This window comes from Coenobita brevimanus, chromosome 71, assembly GCF_032717465.1.
Source record: "Coenobita brevimanus isolate Jiangsu-jjx chromosome 71, ASM3271746v2, whole genome shotgun sequence".
Classification (NCBI taxonomy): Eukaryota; Metazoa; Arthropoda; class Malacostraca; order Decapoda; family Coenobitidae; genus Coenobita; species Coenobita brevimanus.
The window spans coordinates 30,690,633-30,713,552 of NC_137024.1; the positions used below are offsets into that span (position 1 = coordinate 30,690,633).

The 22,920-nt window shown below is 43.8% G+C and overlaps 1 protein-coding gene across 1 annotated transcript in view; it reads right to left on the reverse strand.

Moving 5' to 3' along the window:
- The window catches only part of sip1 (septin interacting protein 1), a 75,558-nt gene that overhangs the window by 31,489 nt on the left and 21,149 nt on the right, over positions 1–22,920 (reverse strand). The window contains exon 2 of the mRNA XM_080277976.1: positions 21,414–21,553. Coding sequence (XP_080134102.1) covers positions 21,414–21,551 — 138 coding nt within the window. The 5' untranslated portion in view covers positions 21,552–21,553. The remainder of the gene's footprint in view (positions 1–21,413; positions 21,554–22,920) is intronic.

The following is a 22,920-nucleotide window of genomic DNA, read 5'->3' on the forward strand; positions in this document are numbered from 1 at the left end:
AGAATATAGGGAGCAGATGGGAAGCTGTTGAATGCCGTGAAGAGTATGTATGAGGGTGCTCAGGCTGCAGTGCATATGGATAGTGAACTGAGTGAATTTTTCTATTTGAAGGTTGGATTGAAACAGGGATGTGTCATGTCTCCATGGTTGTACAATCTGTATATGAATGGGGTTATAAAAGAGCTACAAGGTAGGGCAGTGGATGTTGAAGCAGCCATAATGAGAGAGGGCCGTGTTTGGAAACTCCCTGTACTGTTGTTTGCAGATGATACTGTGTTGTTAAGTGAAGATGAAGGGGAGCTGCAAGGCTTGTTGGACGTTTGAGAGAGAATGTCTATCTATCTATCTATAGCCCGACGCCCTAATCCCGCAAAGGGTGGCTGCAGACAAAACGCCTCCAAGTCACTCTGTCACCCACCATTTGACTACCCTCCCCCCAACTCACACCCCCCTCCCTCATATACCTCTCAACTCCATCCCTCCACCTCATCCTCGTATACCCCTCCCTCTCCCTTCCTCCACCTCACCTACGTACACCCTCTTAGTCAGTCTTTCATTCTCCATTCTCTCCACATGTCCAAACCACCTCAGTGTATTTCTCCTAATCTTCTCAACTACATCCACATCTACCCCACAGTGTTCCTTCACTTCTTCATTCGTCAACCTGTCCCTCCACGTCACTCCACATGCTCCTCTCAAGTAACTCATTTCCACTGCTCTCACTCTTGACTTGTTCCCCTCTTGCAAGGTCCACGCCTCGCTTCCATACGTCAGGGTAGGGATCACAATACCATCATGCAGTGACTTCTTAACTTCCATACTCACCTCCCTATTTCTCATCACTGCTTTCAGTGTACCAACAACCTTCCTTCCCTGCTGTACCCTTTCACGTACTTCATCCCCCAAAGTTCCATCCTTACTCATCACACTACCCAAGTACTTGAATGCACTCACATTCTCCATATCCTCACCATCCAACCTCACTGCACACTCTGTGACTTCATTCCTCTCAAACACCATAACTTTACTTTTGTTTACATTAACTTTCAGCTTCCTCCTCCTACACACTGTAAGAAATGGAATTTAAAGATTAACGTAGGGAAGAGTAAAGTTATGGTCTTCGAGAGAAGTGCAGTCAGTGAATGTACAGTGAGGGTGGATGAGAAGGAAATGGAAGATGTGAGTGCATTTAAGTACTTGGGTAGTGTGATGAGTAAGGATGGAAGTTTAGAGGGTGAAGTGCTTGAAAGGGTACAACAAGGTAGAATGGCTGCTGGTTCCTCGAAAGCAGTGATAAGAAACAGGAAGTGAGCATGGAAGTGAAAAAGTTGCTACATGACAGTATTGTGATACCAACTCTAACATATGGATGTAAAGCTTGGACCTTGCTGGAGGGACACAAGTCAAGAGTGAGAGCGGTGGAAATGAGTTATTTAAGAGGAGCATGTAGAGTCACATGGAGAGACAGACTGACATATCAGAGAGTGAAGGGGCGTTGCGGTGTGGATGTGGATGTGATGGGAAGCGTTAGGAGAAACACAATGAGGTGGTTGGCCATAAGGAGAGGATGGAGACTGAGAGACTAATGAGAAGAGTGTATGTGAGGTGGAGGGGAGGAAGGGGAGGCAGAGGCCAAGGATGAAATGGAGGGATGGAGTGGAGAGGTATATGGGAGAGGGGGGTGTGAGCTGGGAGCACGGCAGTGAAATGGCGGGGAACAGGGCAACATGGAGGCGATTTGTCTGTGGCCACCCCTTACGTGATTAAGGCGTCTGGCGATAGAGAGATAGATAGTTTCTCCTTTAGCTCAACAACTTGCCCTGGCAAACTTCTGCTTTGTATAAATATCAATTTAACATACAAATGCATTTATCTGCAGTTTAAATCATTATTTGTGCAAAAGAGAAGTCTGTCAATGCGTGCTGGTGATCTTATGTAGAAAAACTCGCTAACGTTAGCACGTATTCACTCTGAATCCTAATTTTCTATTAATAGTTAAATTAAGCACAGTTTTTTGACCGAATTTCACATGATTAGGTGTATATGAACCTTTATGATGAAGAAAATAATATTTTCACAACTGCATTCCAGCACTGGGAACTTCGGACATGTAGCCAGCCATCACTGCTTTCATTTATTGTTATTGGCTGGTACACAGAGGAATAAAATCCCTGGTGTGCTTCTGTCTGTGCACTTACACACTGAAATGAAACACTAGCAATTATTCCTCTTGTCACTGGCCATTCTTGGAGGTCAGAAATAAGCACAGTGGATGCAGGCTAGACATAAACAAAGTCGACTATGCTGCCTCAGTGTAAGCAATGACATCATGATCAATCAGAGGCCATCTCAGAGTCAAGTGATTTTTCAGCTACTTTATCTATTATTTCTTAAAGTATCTCCACAACTGTTTTGGAAAAAATGGTTGACATAGTTATTTTCTGCGTATTTTTTACCTATACAATTATGTTACTTAACAAATATTTTGACCAGAAACTCATCTATTACTGCAGCTATAAAGAATGTATGTACAGTTCAAGCATTTTCATAACATGACTCATTCACCTGACACAGTTTCACTTACCATCACACACACTGCAGCACCAATGACCACACACACACACACACACACACACACACACACACACACACACACACACACCCTTGCATTACTGCGTAGAGAATGTGCATACCTTTATATGAACATTTTCTACACATCCTCTACATGACTCCATGTATGACTGCAAAAGCACTTGCCACTTCAGATTGGTGATGCACGGTACAATGATGTAATCAGTGCTGCCGCTAGATGCAGGTGGCACGCATCTGCGCAGGAGCACTGTTCTTGGCTATCTCAAAAATCATATACAGTAAGCGATTTTTGCTATCGTTAACCCAAAACTGGGTGTATATTTTCACAGAGCGCTAAACTGAATATCACAAACTCAACCATTGCATACTGGGAGTGACTTTCCTATGCATAACAATATTATAACTAACACAAATAAAAAGTCATACAACATTTAAATTCATGTAATACATCAAGGACACACCATAAAACTATGCACAACACAACAATTAGAACCATAAATAAAAACTAGGCGGTGGGTGGCAGGTGGTAAGGACTATCATCCACTCACTTGATGTACTGCTGCCTACTTCTTTTTCTGTGTCTACTCTCCTCTCTTCCAATTTCTCCCATTTTCCAGTCACTCTTTATCACTTTTTTCCTTTTCAGGTGGCTGTACACTGAGTGACAGGCCTAATGATTTCCTGTAGGCCATGAAACCATTTACAATGCTGGGTGGTAACCATAAAATTAATCCATATGTGTTCCCTACATGTCAACATGTGGGATGGTGGAGGGTTAGTGCCCCTTCCTGTAAAACAACTAACTCCAAAACAAACGGCGACCCCTTACGTGATTATGGTGTCTGGCTACAGACAGACAGATAGACAGAATAAAAACTAAAGCTGACTGAAGAAGCCTGCTTCCTCAGCAAACAAGATGGTGGCTCCTCCTGACACATACGCCAGAGGAGAAAAGACCCATCTCCCGCCCTAAACCTGAAAAGGTATCAATGGTGGCACTCACGCAAGAGGTGCTACACAGTCAATGGGACCAAATAGTTCTCCCACTAAAGAGGGGATCTTCCCACCAGGAAATGGTAATGTTCAGGTGTGTAGGACCAATCCACAGGCAGGTCACGGCAACTTCTCAATAATGGGGAAAGGCTGTATAGGCCACTGACTAATTATTGCTGTCACCTCCAGTAACTTGCTTGGAAGAGGAAGTGTATCATAAGCATGGCGCCAGGAGGCCAGGGTAGCCTTAATCACAGGTAAGTGATCCCTGTAGGGAAGAGTTCTGACAGAGGCATCAAGGATTGCTGCTACCCTTGCTGCCACATCTGCACGTTAATTTCCCCGCAGTCCAACATGGGCTGGATCCCAGCAACACAAAGCACTCTGGCCACGATGGCCCAGGAGATTCTTTTCTCAAATTTACCAGATCAAGGGGTGGGGAGAATTAAAATGCTGAAGGGCAGACAGGGCTGCCCCGAAGTTGCTAAAAATAGTTAACTGCCTCATGGGTAAGGATAAGTTGGACAGCCATCATAAATGCTGAGAGCTCAGTAGTAAGAATTGAGGCTGAGGAGAATAAGGTGCCACTCCAGCAAAAATCAGGGACAACCCAAAGTCCAATCCTAGCATCAGACTTTAAGCCACTATGGTCGTACCATTCTAAAGTGGCGGTTTGGGTGGGGCACGAACCTCTGTACAGTGGTGCCACGTTTTCCATACTCGCGATGCCTCTCTCTCTCTCTCTCTCTCTCTCTCTGTCTCTCTCTCTCTCCTGGGGGATGTACATCACCCTAGGGAATTTTGTTTCTTTTATGTCTTATAAACTTGTGCTTTTCATTTCTTTATTTTGTTTTTTATTATATTATTGTTTTACATATGACGCCAGATGACCTCGGTGTTACGGCGCCTTTTCATTCAATCACTCTCGCCCTCCTTCCTTCCCTCCCTTCATCTTTCCCTCAGCTTGACAATGCACTCAACACCGCCCCTTGCCTGTCTTCTCTCTCTCTCTCTCTCTCTCTCTCTCCTTGGGGAGATGTGCGTCACCCTTGGGAATTTTGTTTCTTTTATGAGTGACTTATAAACTTGTGCTTTCATTTCTTTATTTTGTTCTTATTATATATAATCATGTTTAAAAATATTATTGTTTTACATATGGCGCCAGATGACCTCGTTGTTGTGGCGCCATGATTTGTTTTCATTCAATCACTCTCTCCCTCCTTCCTTCTCTCCCTTCCTTCATCTCTCACTAAGCTGCACTCAACACTGCCACTGGTCTGCCTTCCCCCCCCCCTCTCTCTCTCTCTCTCTCGTCTGTGGTATTTTAGGATGCATTTTGGTTATTTTCTTTTACGTTATAATGTACATATTGTAAATTTGACTGTATTTCCACACCACCCAGGAGGTTAAAGTCTTGGCGCATTTTTTTTAAGAGGTGTCCCCAAACAGGCCTATTCCTCTATCCCTCACAGATGACCAGGTCGGACTGGGTGTGTGTGAGTGTTGCCGCTCACGAGGGTTTAATGTATATATATTTTTTACTAAGAAGCTGGCATATTTTTGCTTATATTCCTGCACATTATCTTATAATCATAATTGTGACATTATTACCAACCCCAGAAATACGGTAACAGCCAATAAAAGTGACTACTTTTTTTTAAGCAGCACTGTAAAATAATTATGCCACGTTTCTGTATTGCCGTATAAATATTTTACGCATAATCAGTTTACTGTTCTTTCATATATTATAATACACACGTTACCATTATATTCTTATGTGTTTATCTTATTGTGATGCCTATTACATATATCAGAGCCGTTCACATAGCGGGTATGGAATACGTGGCACCACTGTACAGAGGTTCGTGCCCCACCCAAACCGCCACTTAAGATTGGTACCACCATAGTAAGAACTAAAATAGACCCAATATGGAGGGTGGCATCAACAAAAAATTGGGTGTGAATTGCCACATCTGATGCCACAGCCTTAGGAGCCATGACATGCTGGCAAAATATGACCTCAGGTAACACAAAGGTGGAATAACAAATGTTCCTATGCCTAAGACTAGAGTACATGGAACACGAAGATACGTCACGACTTCCTTTACCCTATAACTAAAGAGGCACGGAAATCATGGATGGAGGTCATAGAATTGGTGCTGGGCACACCGAAAAACAAATTCATATGTTGAGGACTCAGGAATATATGGAATCGATGCCATAGCTCAAGATACATTGTCCCTGCATCCACAAGCAGGCTTGGGGAAGGGGGGGTGAGAAATGCTCCTGAAGCCAAAAGAGGGCCTGCATGATGTACAGAGTCCAAGATGTGTAACTGGGCAGGGATAGCTGAGGAATACACCTCCCAACCATACACCTGCTTGGATTAACACCAAAGCTTGATAAATCAAGAGGAGGGTACATCTGTTGGCACCCCATCTTGCATGGGCCAGAACCTTTAAAAGGTTCAAAACCTTCAAGCAGGAGCCTTTAGCTGCTTTAAATGTGGGACAAGGGTCCCACACATCTTCCTTACTAGCAATCCTTTGGCCATCTAAAACATACCTGGATCAAGATGCATCTTATCCCCCCATGTAAGCAGAAGAACTGCACTGCAATGGTCTTTGATGAGGAAAATCTAAAGCTGTGTGTCTGAGGCTTAAGTAAAAGTCCAGTCAACTGCAAGTTGCAGTCAGCACTCTGCCACTGACATACAGGATGCAGCAAATAAGACAGAGAAGTCATCTACATAAGGAGAGCTCTTCACTCCTTCCAGTAGGACCTTCACTATCCCATCAATCGCACTAGCATATAATGCCACATTTAAAACACTCCCTCCTCCTGAGTGTACTGGGGAGACAGCTCATATCCCATATGCACCTGAAACTTTCTCTCACAGAAGTTCTGAATAAAAATGGTTAAGCAACCCCAAAGACCATAAAACTGGAGATTGGACAAAACGCCATGACGGCAAATCTGTGTCATACGCCTACCCCAGATCAAAACACACCATTACATGGTGCCTGAAAGCATAATAAGTGGTGAAAATGGGTGACTCAAGGTGAAGAAGATTATCGACAGTGGATCTCATCTGCCTAAATCCACACTGGGGTTTAGATAAACCCACTATTTTCGAAACACCAAATAAGATGTACATTCACCACAAACAGTTAGCAAATGCAGAACATCAAAGAGACTGGGCAGGAATTGGACACAATGGACTGGTCCTTCCTTGACATAGGGACTGGGAGGATTATGGTCAGTCACCCGCTAGCTAGCATCACCCCCTCCAGCTAGCTGGCATCACCTTGTTGAACAAGTCCAACAGAATGGCCAAGACCTTCTCCCCTGGATGACAAATCATAGAGGGTAGACTGTAGCACCAGTTGATCAGGGCAGTACTCCCAAGGTGGATGGAAAGCTGATGACAGGGAGAGCTGGAGCTCCCACTTCATTAGCCCTCTGGACAAGCTCCTGACCATCCCCCCTTGTTGAACTTTTTCAGTGTTTCAGTAACATAGACAGTATGCCAGCATGCTGTCAAATACATATTCCTCTAACTATCAACACCAAACTACATGCACATTACACACTACACTTTCTTTTCAAAATTAAAAAAGAAAAATAGTGTCTAATAACCAAGCCTCAGAGTCCTGGGGGGGGGGGGCATAAATGTCCCCACCATCCATCCCTCTCCTGGTGACGACTCAACAAGCTGCCTGGAAACACTCTGAGTCACTTCTTCATTTCTGCAACATTCACAGCCATTCCTCTAACTTTCTCTCTGTTGAACATCACCTCTTCTCTAAACCTCACCTTCTCTTCTTAACTGAGTCTCAGCTCTCTGAGGCAATTGATAGCAAACCCTTTTCTGTAACCTCCTACTTTTTCTACACTCATTTCAAAGCCAAAGGTGGCTGTTGTGTATATGTGAGTGACGACTTATCTTGCTCTCATGTTCCTGAACTTGATTCTTCTGAACTCTCTACTCATTGGCTTTGGTTTTCCTGTCATTTTCTGACTAAATATATCTGTTCTATTTACTTAATCCCTGACTCTATTGGCTATTGAAAATTCTTCGACTATCTTACTTCTGATGGAATATATCCTATTCATTTCTCCCTTCTCTGAAACCTCCATTCTAGGAGATTTCAATGTTCACCACCACCTGTGGCTCTCCTCTCCTTTCACTGCTCCACCTGGTGAACAACCCTACATCTTTTCTATCCTCAATGACCTATACTCAGTTTTTTTTTATCGAGGCGAAGATGCACTTGACAGATTGGTGATGATTGGCTGAATGCAACATTATTTCATAATCTCTTTATTATTAACTGACAACATATATCCAATGGGGAAATTTGGGTTAGTACATGTTATTCAGACATTTTGCATTCAGCCAATAGTCACCAGCCTATCAAATGCATCTTCGCCTCAATAAAAAAAAATGAGTATAGTGCAGCTTATACAGCACCCTACCCGTATCCCTGACCACCTTGGAGAGAGTTCCAACATACTTGACCTCTTCCTTATAACTAATCCTTCTGCTTACACTGTTAATCTTTCCTCTCCATTGGGCTCCTCCAATCACAACCTTATTAATATAACCTGTCCTATTGCTCCAGTAAGGCCTGTGAACCCTCCAAAGAAACATCAACTGTGGCACTTTGGAGCTGCTGATTGGGAGGCCCTCAGGCAGTACTTTGTTGATTCTCTATGGAATGATTATTGCTTCTATGGCCAGAAGCCATCTAAGTATGCCTTGCACATTACGGAGGTTATTCTCTCGGGCATGGAAGCATACATTCCTTTCCCATATCCTCTGACTAATGCAAGAAAGCTTTGGTTTAATCACTCTTGTTCTAATGCTGTCCACAACAAACAAAGGACCAATAAAAGGTACCAGAGCCAACCCACCCCTGAATCACATCTTGTTTATGTTTCTGCCCAGAATCGTGCTGTCTGTTCTTCACTCTGCTAAAAATAATTTCATCCGTACTAAATGCTCTCAACTCTCCAACTCAAATTCTTCCCGCTCCTTCTGGCACCTTTCTAACAACTTTACCTCATCATCCTTCCCTTCTCTTTTCTACTTTGATGGCTTTGTAGCTATTTCTTCTACTGATAAAGCTGATCTCTTTGCTCAGACTTTCTCCTCCAATTCCACCTTAGACAATTCCGTTGCTGTTCTTCCATCACTTCCCCCCTCTGGCATCCTCACAGCTGACATTAAAATTTCTTCAGTTGATGTATTTTCTGCCATAAATGGCCTCAATACTAACAAGGCGTATGGGCCTGATGGGGTCCCTCCTGCTGTCTTCAAGAACTATTCTTCTGTGCTCACAACCTGCCAAGGTAAACTCTTTCTCCTTTGTCTATCAACACCGCTTCCCGTCCGATCAGCGAAGTTATGCAACGTTGGGTCTGGTTAGTACTTGGATGGGTGACCGCCTGGGAACACCAGATGCTGTTGGCATCCCTATGTGTCAAGTGGGGTTGGTGGAGGATTAGTGCCCCTCCCTGTAAAACAATTAACTCTTAGCCCTTGGCCACCCCGTTTGGGATACATGGCATCTGGCAATGAATGAATGAATGAACTATCAACTTGTACCTTTCCTGCTTGCTGGAAGTTTGCTTTCATTCAGCCAGTCCCAAAGAAGAGTGACCATTTCCAACCCTCTAACTATCGCCCAATTGCTTTAACAGCCTGTGTCTCAAAAGTTTTTGAGGCTATTCTTAACAGAAAAATTTTAAAGCATCTTTCCTGTCATAACCTTCTTTCTGATCGTCAGTATGGGTTCCGTCAGGGATGCTCCACTGGTAATCTTTTCACCTACCTTTCAGACTCCTGGTCATCCTCCTTTCAGGACTTTGGCAAAAGCTTTGCCATTGCACTTAACATCTCAAAGGCTTTCGATTGAGTCTGGCATAAATCTTTAATTTCCAAACTGCCCTCTTACGGTTTCTATCCTTCTATCTATGCCTTCATCCATAGTTTCCTTCCTGGTTGTTCTAAAGCTGCTGTTGTAGATGGCCATCGTTCTTCTCCTAGATCTATCAATAGTGGTGTTCCTCATGGCTCTGTCCTATCACCAACTCTCTTCCTTTTATTCATCAATGGCTTTTTGAGCTGTACATCTAACCCTATCCACTCATAGATTGATGATTCCACCCTTCAACTTTCCATTCGGTTCTTGCAACGTCCATCTCAGTAGTTACTTCAACAAACATGGGATGAGGCTATGGCATGCCTAATGTCTGACTTGGCTCATATCTCTGACTGGGGTAAAAATAATCTTGTTTTTAATGCATCAAAAACTCAGTTCTTACACCTATCAACCTGACAAAATCTTCCACAGGAGTACCCACTAATGTTTAATAATATCCAGCTTAATCCTGCATGATCCTTACACATACCTAGAGTTTCATTCTCTCTGGACTTATCTTGGAAAGATCATATTACATCTCTTGTAAAATCTGCTTCCAAGAGATTCGGTGTGCTAAGCCGCCTCCGTACCTTCTTTACCCATGAACAGTTGTTGACTTTATACATGGGTTTTATTCACCCCTGTGTAGAGTACAACTCTCATGTGTGGGGAGGCTCCCCACATACAGCTCTTCTCAACAGGGTGGAGTCAAAAGTTTTCCATCTCATCAACTCTCCTCCTCTTACTGGCTCCCTTCAACCTCTGTCTCTTCGCCACACTGTTGCATTTTTATCTCTTTTCTATCGCTACTTCCATGGTCACTGCTTCTCTGAACTGTCAGCTAGCATCCCTCCACCTCTACGACGGGCGCATAGCACCCGTCTAGCAACAAACTCTCATCCCTTTTCTGTCCAACTCTCTAATGCAAGAGTTAACCGTTACTCCCAGTCCTTCATTTATGCAACAGGTCAACTGTGGAACTGTCTCCCTCTGTCTGTATTTCCTACTTCCTATGATCTCCAGTCTTTCAAACGCAGTGTGTCCAAGCATCTCCAAAACAATGGATCTTGAATTTGTCTCTCTCTCGTATTGCTTTTGTTTTCTTTTTGGATGGAACAGTTTGTAGACTCCTGGCCTTTGGTTCCTTCTTCCTTGCATTAAAAAAAAAAAAAAAAAAAAAAAAAAAAAAAAATCACATCCTGGAGCTGTATCCTTGCAGCAAGCAAGGGCAGCTGCCACTTCTCTCATAGTACCGTAAACTGCGTGTTGTAAGTCCCCCCCCCCCAGAAGCCACAATTGCTCTGATGCAAAATATGATGCTGAAAAATCCCTCCTGGAAGTAGTATAAAACTGCTCAGCAAAAGCAGTAGCAACTTCCTAGATTCTGATACAATATCCCCATGATCCTCACAACTGGTGGGATGGTGAATATTTCCCTTGTATCTTGTGCACTTGTTTCCAAACCTGGGATATGGGAGCAGAGGAGTTAATGGAAGAAACATAGGCTGGCCAAAGGCTATGCCTTGCACTCTTCATGGTCCACATGTATTTTGGATGGGCAATGTGTAAGTGCACCTTTAAAAATTTGTTCTGCCTATGTGCACAGAAAGATTACGCAGCTCTGTATGATTGGCTATGCGAACAGCTGCACACTTACCATTCCACCAAAGCACTGGCCAATGAGGGAAGGAGCCAGGTGTTCTTGGACTTGTCCTTACACCTTCCTGGTACAGTGAAGGATGAAATAGTACATCATCAACTCTTGAAACTCCTCCACCTGTGACTGAAGAGCACTCAGGTCTCAGAAAAAGGTCCCAGTCAGCCTGGTCCAGACACCAATGAAGAACCCAGGGTGTGGATGGACTATCAGCCGTCCAAGGTAAAAATGGGTCATGGTCACTGCCATGGTAACTATTGGAATGCGAAACAACCGAACTCACTGGCCTCACACTTCCAAGTGAGCGGGCTCCACCTGCATACCGCAAGACCCTTCCGATGACGTCACCACTCGGAACGTAACAAGTGCGTGCGCACACACACACTAACAGCAATATGCACTAACACTCTCATCCTCTCTTCTTAATTTAATGAAAGATCCCAAGGACGGAACTGAATGGATTAATGGCATCCTATACACTCAACCCTCAGCTATCACTCCCAACTGGTCCCGCTATGGCTGCACTATAGCCGAAACCATGACAGACGAATTGAAGAACTTATGATAATAAATCTAATTGGTGCCATGACCCCAATATTTACCCCTAAGATACCTTTTTTGTACCACATATTAATATATAATAGTCTAAAAATGAGCATGTTTTATGATGTGATCACAATTCTTATAAATACCCCTCACAGTTGATTCACTGATGTTATGTTTCTTCCCCACACTTCGCTTGGTCTCACCATTCCCTATAAGTTTCACATTTCCAGTTTACCTGCATAACTTAGGTTCTTCCTCTTCTTTATTTCCCTGCCAGGTGCCGCAGCATTATGTTGGGTGATGGTAGGGGGACAGGGAGGGGGTACATTGGCCATGGTCATAATCATAAAAAAGGTTATTGTTCTCGCTATCACTCTTCACGGTCTGAGGGCGCGCACTTGAATGGTTTGGCGGGCAGGAGACTCGGTCGGGCAGCCAATCAGCGCTCAGCTGGCGCTGACGTCACACGACCAATCACGGAGTGAAGCTTTTGTTGGCTGGGCGGAGCACTGGAGTCTGGCCTTTTTGAAATTTTCGAACATTTGTGGTGCGCGATAGCAGGCATTTAGTGCATGATAAAGGTATATGGGTAGTTTTTTATATAGGCGTGATAGCGAGATACGCTATAGCGGAACCAGTGATAGCCGAGGGTTGAGTGTACACACTATGTATCCAATACATAGACTTTTGTTTAAGCACCATTAAGACCCAGTCTGTAACCACATACAGATATGTGGTGTCCCTTGAAGTATTATAATCCTTCTAGTCCCGGCTGACTGCCGCACGAGGCCGCTCGGTCGAGGCACCTTTCTTGGTGAGACAGTCAGCCAGTTGTTGTGATGTATCCACCCAAGACACTTCATCAATCTCCCCTCGCTACAACATGTCTTGTAATACAGCAATATCAGTGTACAATCTTCTGTCTTCTACACTCCTACAAGAGTAAAGGGTGTCCACCAGGCTCTTGTTATCAACGAAACACTTGATCTTGCAAATCTCCACATTCAGAAACCTCAAGAAATATGTTGGTAAGATATACAGCAGTTTCAGCACATTCAGGCAGCGCCAACGTTTCAGCAGATAAAGTAGATTTGACGGCCCGCCTGATCTTTCTAGTCTGCCTGAATAAGGGACATCTCGCCTCACTAGCATCTTGTAGGATGATCACAAAGCCTCCCTGAGACCCACTGCCTACAAGGTTGGCAAAAGAGGCATCTGAAAAGCACTCTATATAACATTCATTGAGTGGCCCCATTCTTGGAATGTATAGCTTCATGTTGTCAGTCTTCACCCTTGCAATCACCTTGTTGAGCCTAAGCAAATCTGCTACGGTAGCTCAGTTGCTAGTCATACTCAACTCACACACATCAAAGGCACTATCTGGTCGAGTGTGTGTGGCAATCCAATTGAGCTGCCCAATTAACGCTCAGTACTCAGTTTTCTCAGACTCATACAGCTCTCCTGATTTTACTGCTGCACGATGTCTGCTCAGCATGATTGGTTTCAAAGACAAAGCGTACTGGAACTGGTCAAGCGTTATGCTGCCATCGCTGTTGGAGACGACATTTAGACCAACGTATTTGAAAGTTTTTGATTTCGAACTGCCGACGAGGAATATTTGACTCAAACAGTTTATCACTTGCTGCTTGAACTCACGTGTACCAGCTCAAAGGAAATCATTGACATAAATGCAAATAATGCCTTCGATCTTGCCACTATTACTCCAAGAGAACAGTGCTGAATCCAGTGATGACACTTTAGCTCCGAGACTCAACAACTGATCTTTAACATGCAGGTACCAATGCCTAGCGCATCACAAAGGCCGTAAACCGTTTTCCTTAGTCTCCACGGCTTACCGTTTGCATATTCAGGCAGAGGACGTTAATGAACAACTTGCTCTATGTCGTTACCTTGCAGATAAGCAGCTTTCACATCCATAGCATGGGCAATCCCATTGGTTGGTGGAGGCAAAAGAAAGTGCCAAACGCAGAGCCTCTTTTCAGCATGCATGTAGGAGAGTCTTTCAGGAGATCCAAGGTGTCTTCCTCAAATCCTCTGGCGACTAAACGGACTTTAACAATCAGCTTCTCGTTTTTCATTTTTTCCATCACAACCCATCGAACCGTTATGGCATCTTGCACAACATCATCTACTTCCTCATACACGTCATTATTCAGCCAGTTTGTAATTTTTTTTTCCTTGGCGCATAATACGTCCTCAGAGTTGAAAAGAACAAGCATCTCTGCTTCATCATCAACTACTTCACATGTGCTGAAATCATTTTGCAGATCCACCCAATCAATACTGCCATCAGAGTCCCTCTTCAAATTGAAGCAGTGTTTGTACTTTCCAGTGGCTTTACCCACCCGACTCACAATCCTTTCAGTCCTCAGCTCTCCAGTTTCTGAATGTATTCCCTTTATATGATGACCAACAGAAACCTTGAGAGGCTCCTTAACCAGAAGAGAAACTGTGGGAGGCTGATAATCCAGAACTGCACCATTTTCAAACTCATCATCCGGTGGATAGTCATTCAATGCTTGCAAAGAATCGTCATTAGGCTTCTCTTGGACTACACCATTCTTCTCATAACTACTGACGCTGTCTCCACCTGTAGTATTTCGTTCTGGAGCACGTGCTAGACGACACACGTGCACTCGCACGTAGACACCGCCGTGTCTCACCAGAATTTGTTTTCCATCTCAGCCTATTACGATTCCAGGACCATGCCATTCATGACTGTCATTTCTTTTGTAGAAGACCTCATCTACATTCTGGATGTCGTTTAAGTCACTCGAACGTATGTTGTGCCGCATAGCCCTAGCCAAACGTTCACCCGATTCAGTCTTTATAAACTCTTGCCTTGCTAAATGAAGAGCGTTCAAATTGTCCCTCACAATTTTTGATGGTGATGTAGGTTCCAAGGCTGGAGGATCATTTGCATACACATTAGGCAGGCCAGGGTTTTGACCAAAAACAAGTTGGTGAGGAGAAAACCTGCATAGTTGGCGAGAGCATTTCTTGCAGATACTGCCCAAGCCAAGGCCACATCCAAGTCACATTGGCTATCAGCCATTATCTTCCTAAAAATGTCACCTATGACTGCATTTTGACGCTCACGTACTCCGTTGCTCCATGGACTCTCTGCAGACTTTGTCATGATCTTGATATTAACCCGCCCCATCCCGACCACTTTTCCACCACTGACTCCCCCCAATCCCGACCATTTTTGGAAAAATTTTTTTTTGGCTCAAACCTCCGCTTTTGGTGAGAAACATCGAAAATTCATAGAGAAATCGCTCACCTGAGGTTTAAAATACTCGATCCATGTAGGAGTACCTCCTTACCTTACAGGGTTTTCTATCAGGCTGGCTGCAAAGAAAACGAGTTCTATGGGAGGATAACTATTCCATGCCACTCATAAACGGTATTTATTTATTTATTTATTTGGTACGAATTTATATGTAGTACGAGAGTATATTGGTTTTCAAACAGTAATATAGGCATTATAAGCATTGTTTCACTCACTAACTCATCACCATCCCTGACCTTTTTTTGCCACATTACCTGATCATCATTTCTGACTGTTTCTTCCTCTAATGTTTGTCCTCCACATTGTCATCGATTGGGGAATCACTCTAGCCCTGAATTTCGAACCGTGGCATGACATGGATTTACTGGCCAGGTCACTGATAACAGGTGAATTGCTGAGAAAAGGGCATGCAAGGGGGGGAGGAGGTCATGCTGGGTAAGGCATTGTCCCTGCCTGGCATCTTGTAGAGGAAGGTGTTCCGTGTATACGTGCCAAAAATCACTCATGAAAATTGAAAATTGTGCAAATTAGGGACCTTGCAATTGATTCACATTTATGTACGTCGACGGGATTGGCAGTGACAAAACGTGTGGACGTTAATTCACGTCAACGGGACGCCGCAGGTTAAAGGCCTCTCCCAATGCTCGCATTTCAGCACTGTTGAATTCACACCCATTATCTGTATGAATTTTTCCAGGTGCGCCAAACAGAACAATCCAGCTCTAAATACTCCTTTGATAATGGTGGTCGCACATTTGTCCACAATTACTATTGCGGTGCAGTACTTGGTCGCCAAATCAACAAGGACTAAGAAATAATGCCTTCTCCAAACTTTCAAATCCATAGCTATGGCTTCGTTAAACTCAGATGCCATGGGCAAACTGACTACAGGTCGGGGTTTAGCTCTCTTGTACCTACAACAGACAGTACATGCATCATATACATCCTTGATAGCTTGCTCCAGTTCTGAACTTTTAATTCCAGCATCTGTAATAAGTCTGCTTAGTTTAGCCAATGTTGGGTGTCTAAATTGCCTGTGAAGCTTCAAAGCCGTTTTGTTTACATTACCTCCAAGAGATGCTAGTGCGATCGTTTCACAAAACTCTCGGCCTAGTCACAAAGAAATTGGAAGCAAGTAATGGCCTGAAGATGAGGACTTCAAATTAACGATAGTTCCACAAATTTTGACTTGGTCACTCTCAAAATTAATCACCATTTTTGTTTTTTTCATGGAAAGTTTGCTCAGCAGCAAGGGAATATTGCAGCTCACCACATCAGTCACAATGGTTGCACGCATATTTCCAATGTAGCAGGGCAGAGTAACACGTCTGAGGGAAGAAACTGTGACACCATTAGCTAAAGTAAACGCTGAGGATGACTTTTCTTCTATTATAGCTTCATGTTCGTAATCACTGAGCTCACTCAGATAGCAACTGATCCAATCAACCCCACATACAATTGTAGAACACCCTGTGTCTAGAACAGCACATCCCTTAGATTCTTCTACTAGCGTCTCTTAATTTACTTCTACTAGCGGTATCATCCACATAGCCCATAAATAACAACAGTTGCACTGTTTCATAATTTTCTTCTCGATTGCCTTTATTTTCGTATGCATCCAGACAGTCAAGTGCCCAATGAAATCGAGAATCACATACTAAACACCTCAACACCTTACCATCAGGCCCGAGCGGGTTCTGCCTCCTGCCGGTGGATAAGCGTTGGGAAATTCTAGCAGACACAGTTGAACAGCCATCACTACGACCCCGATCACGTACTGCACCACCCCAAAACCTTGTCCTTCCTTGTCGAGTACTCCTAAAGTAAAACGTTTCCTCACCCCCGACTTCGTCACTCCAAAGAACTGGTTCACTCTTCACCTCATTGGCAGACACCGATGCATCGTTCTGGCCGCAAATTTCCCCAGCTAAAATACAATTCAGGGCAGATTTCATATTTTCATAAGTTACCTCAGTTATCGCAGACATCACTAGTTGTTGCACACTATCTGAAAGTTTGCATGAAGCCAGAAGCATAAAAGCCATCACAGAATTCGGTAGTTGCATGTCCTGCTTCATAAATTTAAAATAAACATGCTCGAACTCTGCCACAAACTTACGAATGTTCATATGGTATTCTGAGGTTGTACAATTCGTGAAAAGCTGCAAACTGCCAACGTCCTTTGTCCACGAGAAATAAACCGTCTAGTTTGTTCAACAAGGTCTGAACACCATTATCATCTTTCAGATCAGCAGCGTCAATTTCTGAAGACGCCACCCTCGTTCCTCCTGACAAAGAAAGGTGAATGGCTAGAGCTTGCTTCTATTTCGGTAAGTCCGTCAGTTCGCACCAAATGTCGATGTCCTTCTTCCAACTCTCATAGGCAGAATCATTTTCAAGTTTAGAAGGCCACTTAGTTAAGCACGACGCCATTATGCTCGAACCACGCTCTGCTACCAGTATTGGAATGCAAAACAACCGAACTCACCGGCCTCACACTTCCAAGTGAGCAGGCTCCGCCTGCATACCGCATGACCCTTCCAATGACATCACCACTCGGAACGTAACAAGTGTGTGCACACACACACACTAACAGCAATATGCGCTAACGGTCAACAAAGACACTGCACACAGAATCTAGAGCGTAAGTCAGATGAAGACAGGGTGAGTTCATTAACAGTACTGTAGCTGAAGGGGTGCCAGTCTGTCCCTGTACGTGTGTAAATCCTGTGTTGAGGATACAGAGGTTATATTCCACCAATGACACCAGAAAGTCCACTGGTTGACTGGATGTCACATCCCCTTACAAAGGATGCGATGCATTCAAATCCCAAATAAGAATGAACAGCCAGGGCAGCTGGCGATCCAATGTATCAAGGTCCTCTTTAAGGACAGTAATACAGTATTTGGTGGCAGACAGACATTACACACAATGTATCTCCTCCCCAAGTGCAGGTGAACTGCCACTGTTGACTGCTTGGCCATCATCATCATCATCATCCAGACCTCCTTTCCCACCTTAGGGCAGGGTGAGGAGTAGCAATGTCCAGACAGCCCAAATTTGCCCAATCCAATAGGCCAAGCTTCCATTCACACATCAATCAAGTCTCTGCAATCCTGGCTCTATCTGATAGGCCAAAAACATTCATCACGTTCTGTAGCTTCACATTAACGTATCCAACAGAGTCAATCCGGACGCTGTCACATTAAAATGGGGTGCCAAATCCCTGATCATACACTTCTCCTCACAATATTCATCCAGTCAGCTCCATCTCTTATCAGTCCCCTAGCCTCACCGACTTCCAAATCTCAATAATACAGAAAACAATCACTGCCTCGCCTACAAGAAGGGGAGGATGGTGTTCTGTAAGCAGTCCTGGCTGGCCTGCTGACGTACCTGGACTTGTCATTTTTGGCAACTGACTGGATCACAGGTTATGGCTGTTTGCCATAAGGACAGAGTAAATCAGAAAATTAGGGATGGAGCCAGTCTTACATTCAGCCAAAAAGTTCTGGTGATGCTATACCTACTGCTATCGATTTAAAAGTGGTCATTGCATCCCCGTAGGTGCCACCACCCATATGGTAATGTCATGTATAAATGGATATCATATAGCATTGCCAGTGACACTTGTAAGTAATATCATCCAATGATGGAAAATCATTTTAGTAAAATTCAATTAAGTTTACAAAATGCAGTGTATATACAGTATCTTCCTTACAGCCAAATATTTTATATAAATTAAATACTGGTAGATGGGGGGAGCTCACCATCCACTCACTCGATGCAGAGCTGCTTTGGGTGTCTGCCCTTTCCTCTCTTCCTTCCTTTCTCTCCTGTCTTTCTTTCCTTCATTCTTTCTTCTTCCTTCTGCCTATGGATGACTTAACACTCCCTCTTCTATCTTTTTTCCTTCATTCTTTCCTCATCCTTCTGACTATGGGCAACTCTGCATTGAGTGACAGGCCAAATGGTTTCCTGTACACCAGGAAACCATTCATTATGCTGGGTGGTAACCATATAACCAAAGTATAGCACCTGCTGGTTTAGTGAGTTATTAAGGCGCTCCAATTGGACTGAGCCAGTGCAGGTTCATATCCTTGGGATGGTTGGGGTTTATTGCTCACATAATGCCACTCAGGGATGAGTGAGGCTGGTTGCTCTCACCTTAAAAGTCAGGACCACTTGCCTAGCCCCGGGCTCCTATGCCCCTCATGGGGCAACATAGGACTGGATGATGGATGGATGAATGGATTTTTTGCTAAAGAGCTTATGCAGCCACCATCTATCATTGTACTTCGGGTTGCTGATTAATTATTCATTGTTTTAACAGTGAATAAACCTAACAAAAACACTTAACCCTATCACATAAACCAGTGCACGTAAACTCTGGCTGTGGCACATAACTCTCGCTCAAGAGCTTTCAGAAGTCGCATAGAGATATTTTACTTCTAATGCTAGTAGGAAAGTTACTATTCATCACAGAAAGGCCACTTTGGTTTCATTTTGAAGATGAAGAGTTTTGCTCTGTCATACATTGTTCAAAAAGACAATATATATACAAAATAAAATGCAAAAAAAGTGAGTAGAAGTTAGTTGACATACTAAAGTTGTACACTTTCCTTTAAAATAATATTTGCAAAAAAAAAAAAAAAAAAAAAAAAAAAAAAAAAAACTATTCAAGAAATAATAATATTTTTTTGCTTCAGTATGTAGCAGAATAAATTTCCTTTCCAATAATGCATTATTTGTTGTATTTTCTTCAATAATAACGCCGTATATATTTAAGAGAAAAAGGAGCATAAGTTTTTGGCTGGAGGTCAAAAAGTGTATGTCCTACCTGTGAGGAACCTCACACCACACTGAGCTGAGCAAAACAAGTGAGCACGCATGCACCAGCTGTGGCAGGCTTAGCTCCGCCCACTTTTGCTCGTCATTCAACAAAAATGACGACTCCCTAAATATTTCTTTAGAGATTACATCGGATGACAAGCAAAGTCGTCATACTGACGTCAGAGGTTGACAAATGCATGACAGCCCAGCCCGTCATAGGTATGTGTATGGGTTAACACCAGGTCCACAGGGTTTAAGTCTCACTCAAACCCACACGAAAGCAGCCTGGACTTTAAAGTTGGCCTGTGCGAGGTTCTCAAGCCCTGTTCCTACATATTGGTTTGCTTGTGGTAGGAGGGGGCATTCACCATCCACTCACTCGATGTAGTGCTGCTCTCGGGTGTCTGCCCTTTCCTCTCTTCCATCCATCTTCCTTTTCATCCTCTTCTGTCTTTCCTTCCTTCATTCTTTCCTCATCCTTCTGCCTACGGGTGGCTTTACACTTCCTCTTCTGTTTTTCTTTCCTTCATTCTTTCCTTTTCCTTCTGCCTGTGGGTGACTCTACGCAGAGTGACAAGCCAAACAATTTCCTGTACACCAGGAAACCATTTACTAGGCTGGGTGGTAACCATAAAACCAAATTATGGTTCCTGGTGGTTTAGTGGGTAACTATGGTGCTCCAATTGGATTGAGCTGGTGAAGGTTTATATCCATAGGGTGGTTGGGGTTTACTGCTCACATAATGCCACTCAAGGATGAATGAGGCTGGTCACTCTCATCTTAAATGTCAGGACCAACTTGCCTAGCCCCGGGCTCCTATGCTCCTCGTGGGGAATTGTAGGATTGGATGAATGGTTTTTGGTTTGCACATCTCAACTCTGACTTACAACCAACTCAAGCCCTATGTCTGGCTCGAGCCTCGTTCTTGCATTCGGGCCTATGTAGACTTTACACCACACACTGTATCCTACTATAACACAAGGGTTGGTGCCAGCAAGGGCACGTGGCTAGTAAACTTTGGCCCTGCTCCCTAGTTGGGGACGTGAGGGGATGCAAGAGGCGGGCTTTGTCAGTGCTGCTTTGGGCCAGGATAGGGCTGGGTCTGTTGCCATTTCCCTTGTTTGGGCTTAGGGCGGTGAAAGAGGGGTCTATGGGTCATCTCCATCTATTTCACCTATGGAACAGAGAGGCTGCTAAAGCAGCATGCAGAGCCAACATTAGGTGACCAAGGCAGATGTATGCAAGTATGCTGATGCCTTTATAAATGAAACAAGTGAATAAAATGAGTAAATCATCATTTTAAGAAAAAGATGTGTTTCAAAATAACACAAATATTTCCATCCAAATAACACTGCAAACTAGAAAAACTATGAAATCAGCCTTATAGCTAGCAGAGAAGCTGTAGGTGGAAATTTTTCTTTTAAATACCTCGGACTTAATGAGGAAAAAGAATATACAAGAAAACGGCAGCTTATAATGTGTTCTTATTCCATGCCATCACAAATACTGAATAAAGTTGTTCGGCCTACTCTAAATTTTGCCTGTGCTCACCTCCTCGTCCCCACTTTCTTGTGCCCACACTCCATATATCTGCTGCTCCTTGGTCAGCCGGCGCCCAGGTCGTCGTGTGAACTCATTATCCAGATCGTAGTCCGAAATCTCAAACTTCTCTACCTCATTATCTGACATCTCTGAAAAGTAAAAAAAAATTCTATTAGTTGATGAAATATATTATGATGGCAACACTGCAGAGTATATATACAGGGTGTTACTGAAGAAAACAGTATAACTTTGGGAAATGATCTATCTGTCCATCTATCTACAGCCAGATGCCACAATCCTGTGAAAGGGGTGGCTGTTCAATGAGGAAATACTGAGCAAAAAATGCTGTATCAACATATGCTCAGATCTCAGCAGTTATGGAAATGCAATTACTAATGACCTTATGGGGGGGTTATGAAGATCATTTTCACCCACAGGGTTATCAGTAATGATAGCTCTTTAACCCCTTAAACGCGGATGTGTACAGTCGTTCCCCCCCGAGTGGCGGGGTTGTAACGCGGTCTGAGTACCTGTAGGAAAATATTCGCCAAAAATCAGAGATTAATCCTAGAACATTATACTTGGTATGGCAGATAGTACCTACATTCAGCTTTCTCCAGAGACAGGTGTTGAGCCTTCGTGGACTACCCAAGGACTTGTGGAGACTTGCAAAGTTGGGTAACCAAATCTTCACTTTCACACCTCCAGCAACCCGGTTTCCCCTCTACCACAGCCTCATTCTGTCACAGTAAACTTTATACTACAACGTAAAGGTAGTTAGGAATCCGTATTTGTACAATAAGCACTGAAAATAAGGCTAAAATCAACGGAGCGTACGGCCGACATGCACTGTGGCGGCGGTCTTCCCGTCACTCAACAAACATTTCCATTTTCACAGCTAAAAACATGTATACTACATTATTTTCAATCATATTACTTCCCAAAAGATCACCACGGCGCGCTTTTTATTCTGTCTTACATCCGCCACGTTATTCTCGTTCCTGTCGGCTGCTTGCACTGACTGGGAAGAGCTAGAACTCGCCATAATCTCACTTTGAAAGCCTGCAGTAAACTGACGCTAAACAGGGGCAAACCGTGAGAAAAAAAGCTAGTGTTACAACTGGGGAAACAAGCGTTTCCTAGCAGCATAAACTGCTTGTGAGAGGAGAGCGCAGATTTACAGTTCTGAGTGCTCAGAGCGCTGCCATGTATCACAGCCAGGCTGGCCGGGCCGTGGTGGGGGGGAGGACGGGGGGAAAACGCGATATTTGGCAACAACTGAGGTCAGTAGTACAAAGGTAAAGTATGCTAGTTGTAGCTAGAGGGTGGTGGTACTGATAGACAATACCAGCTGGAGCCTGCTTGCCCGCGGTTATTCAAAATTTACTCAAATCGCAAACGCGACGATCCGCCGTTATGTCCTTTGGGCTGACCGTCGCAAATGCGACGATCCGCGTTTAAGGGGTTAACCCTTTAACCGCGGGCATTGTTTTGCCCTGACTGTCCTCTCCCGCGG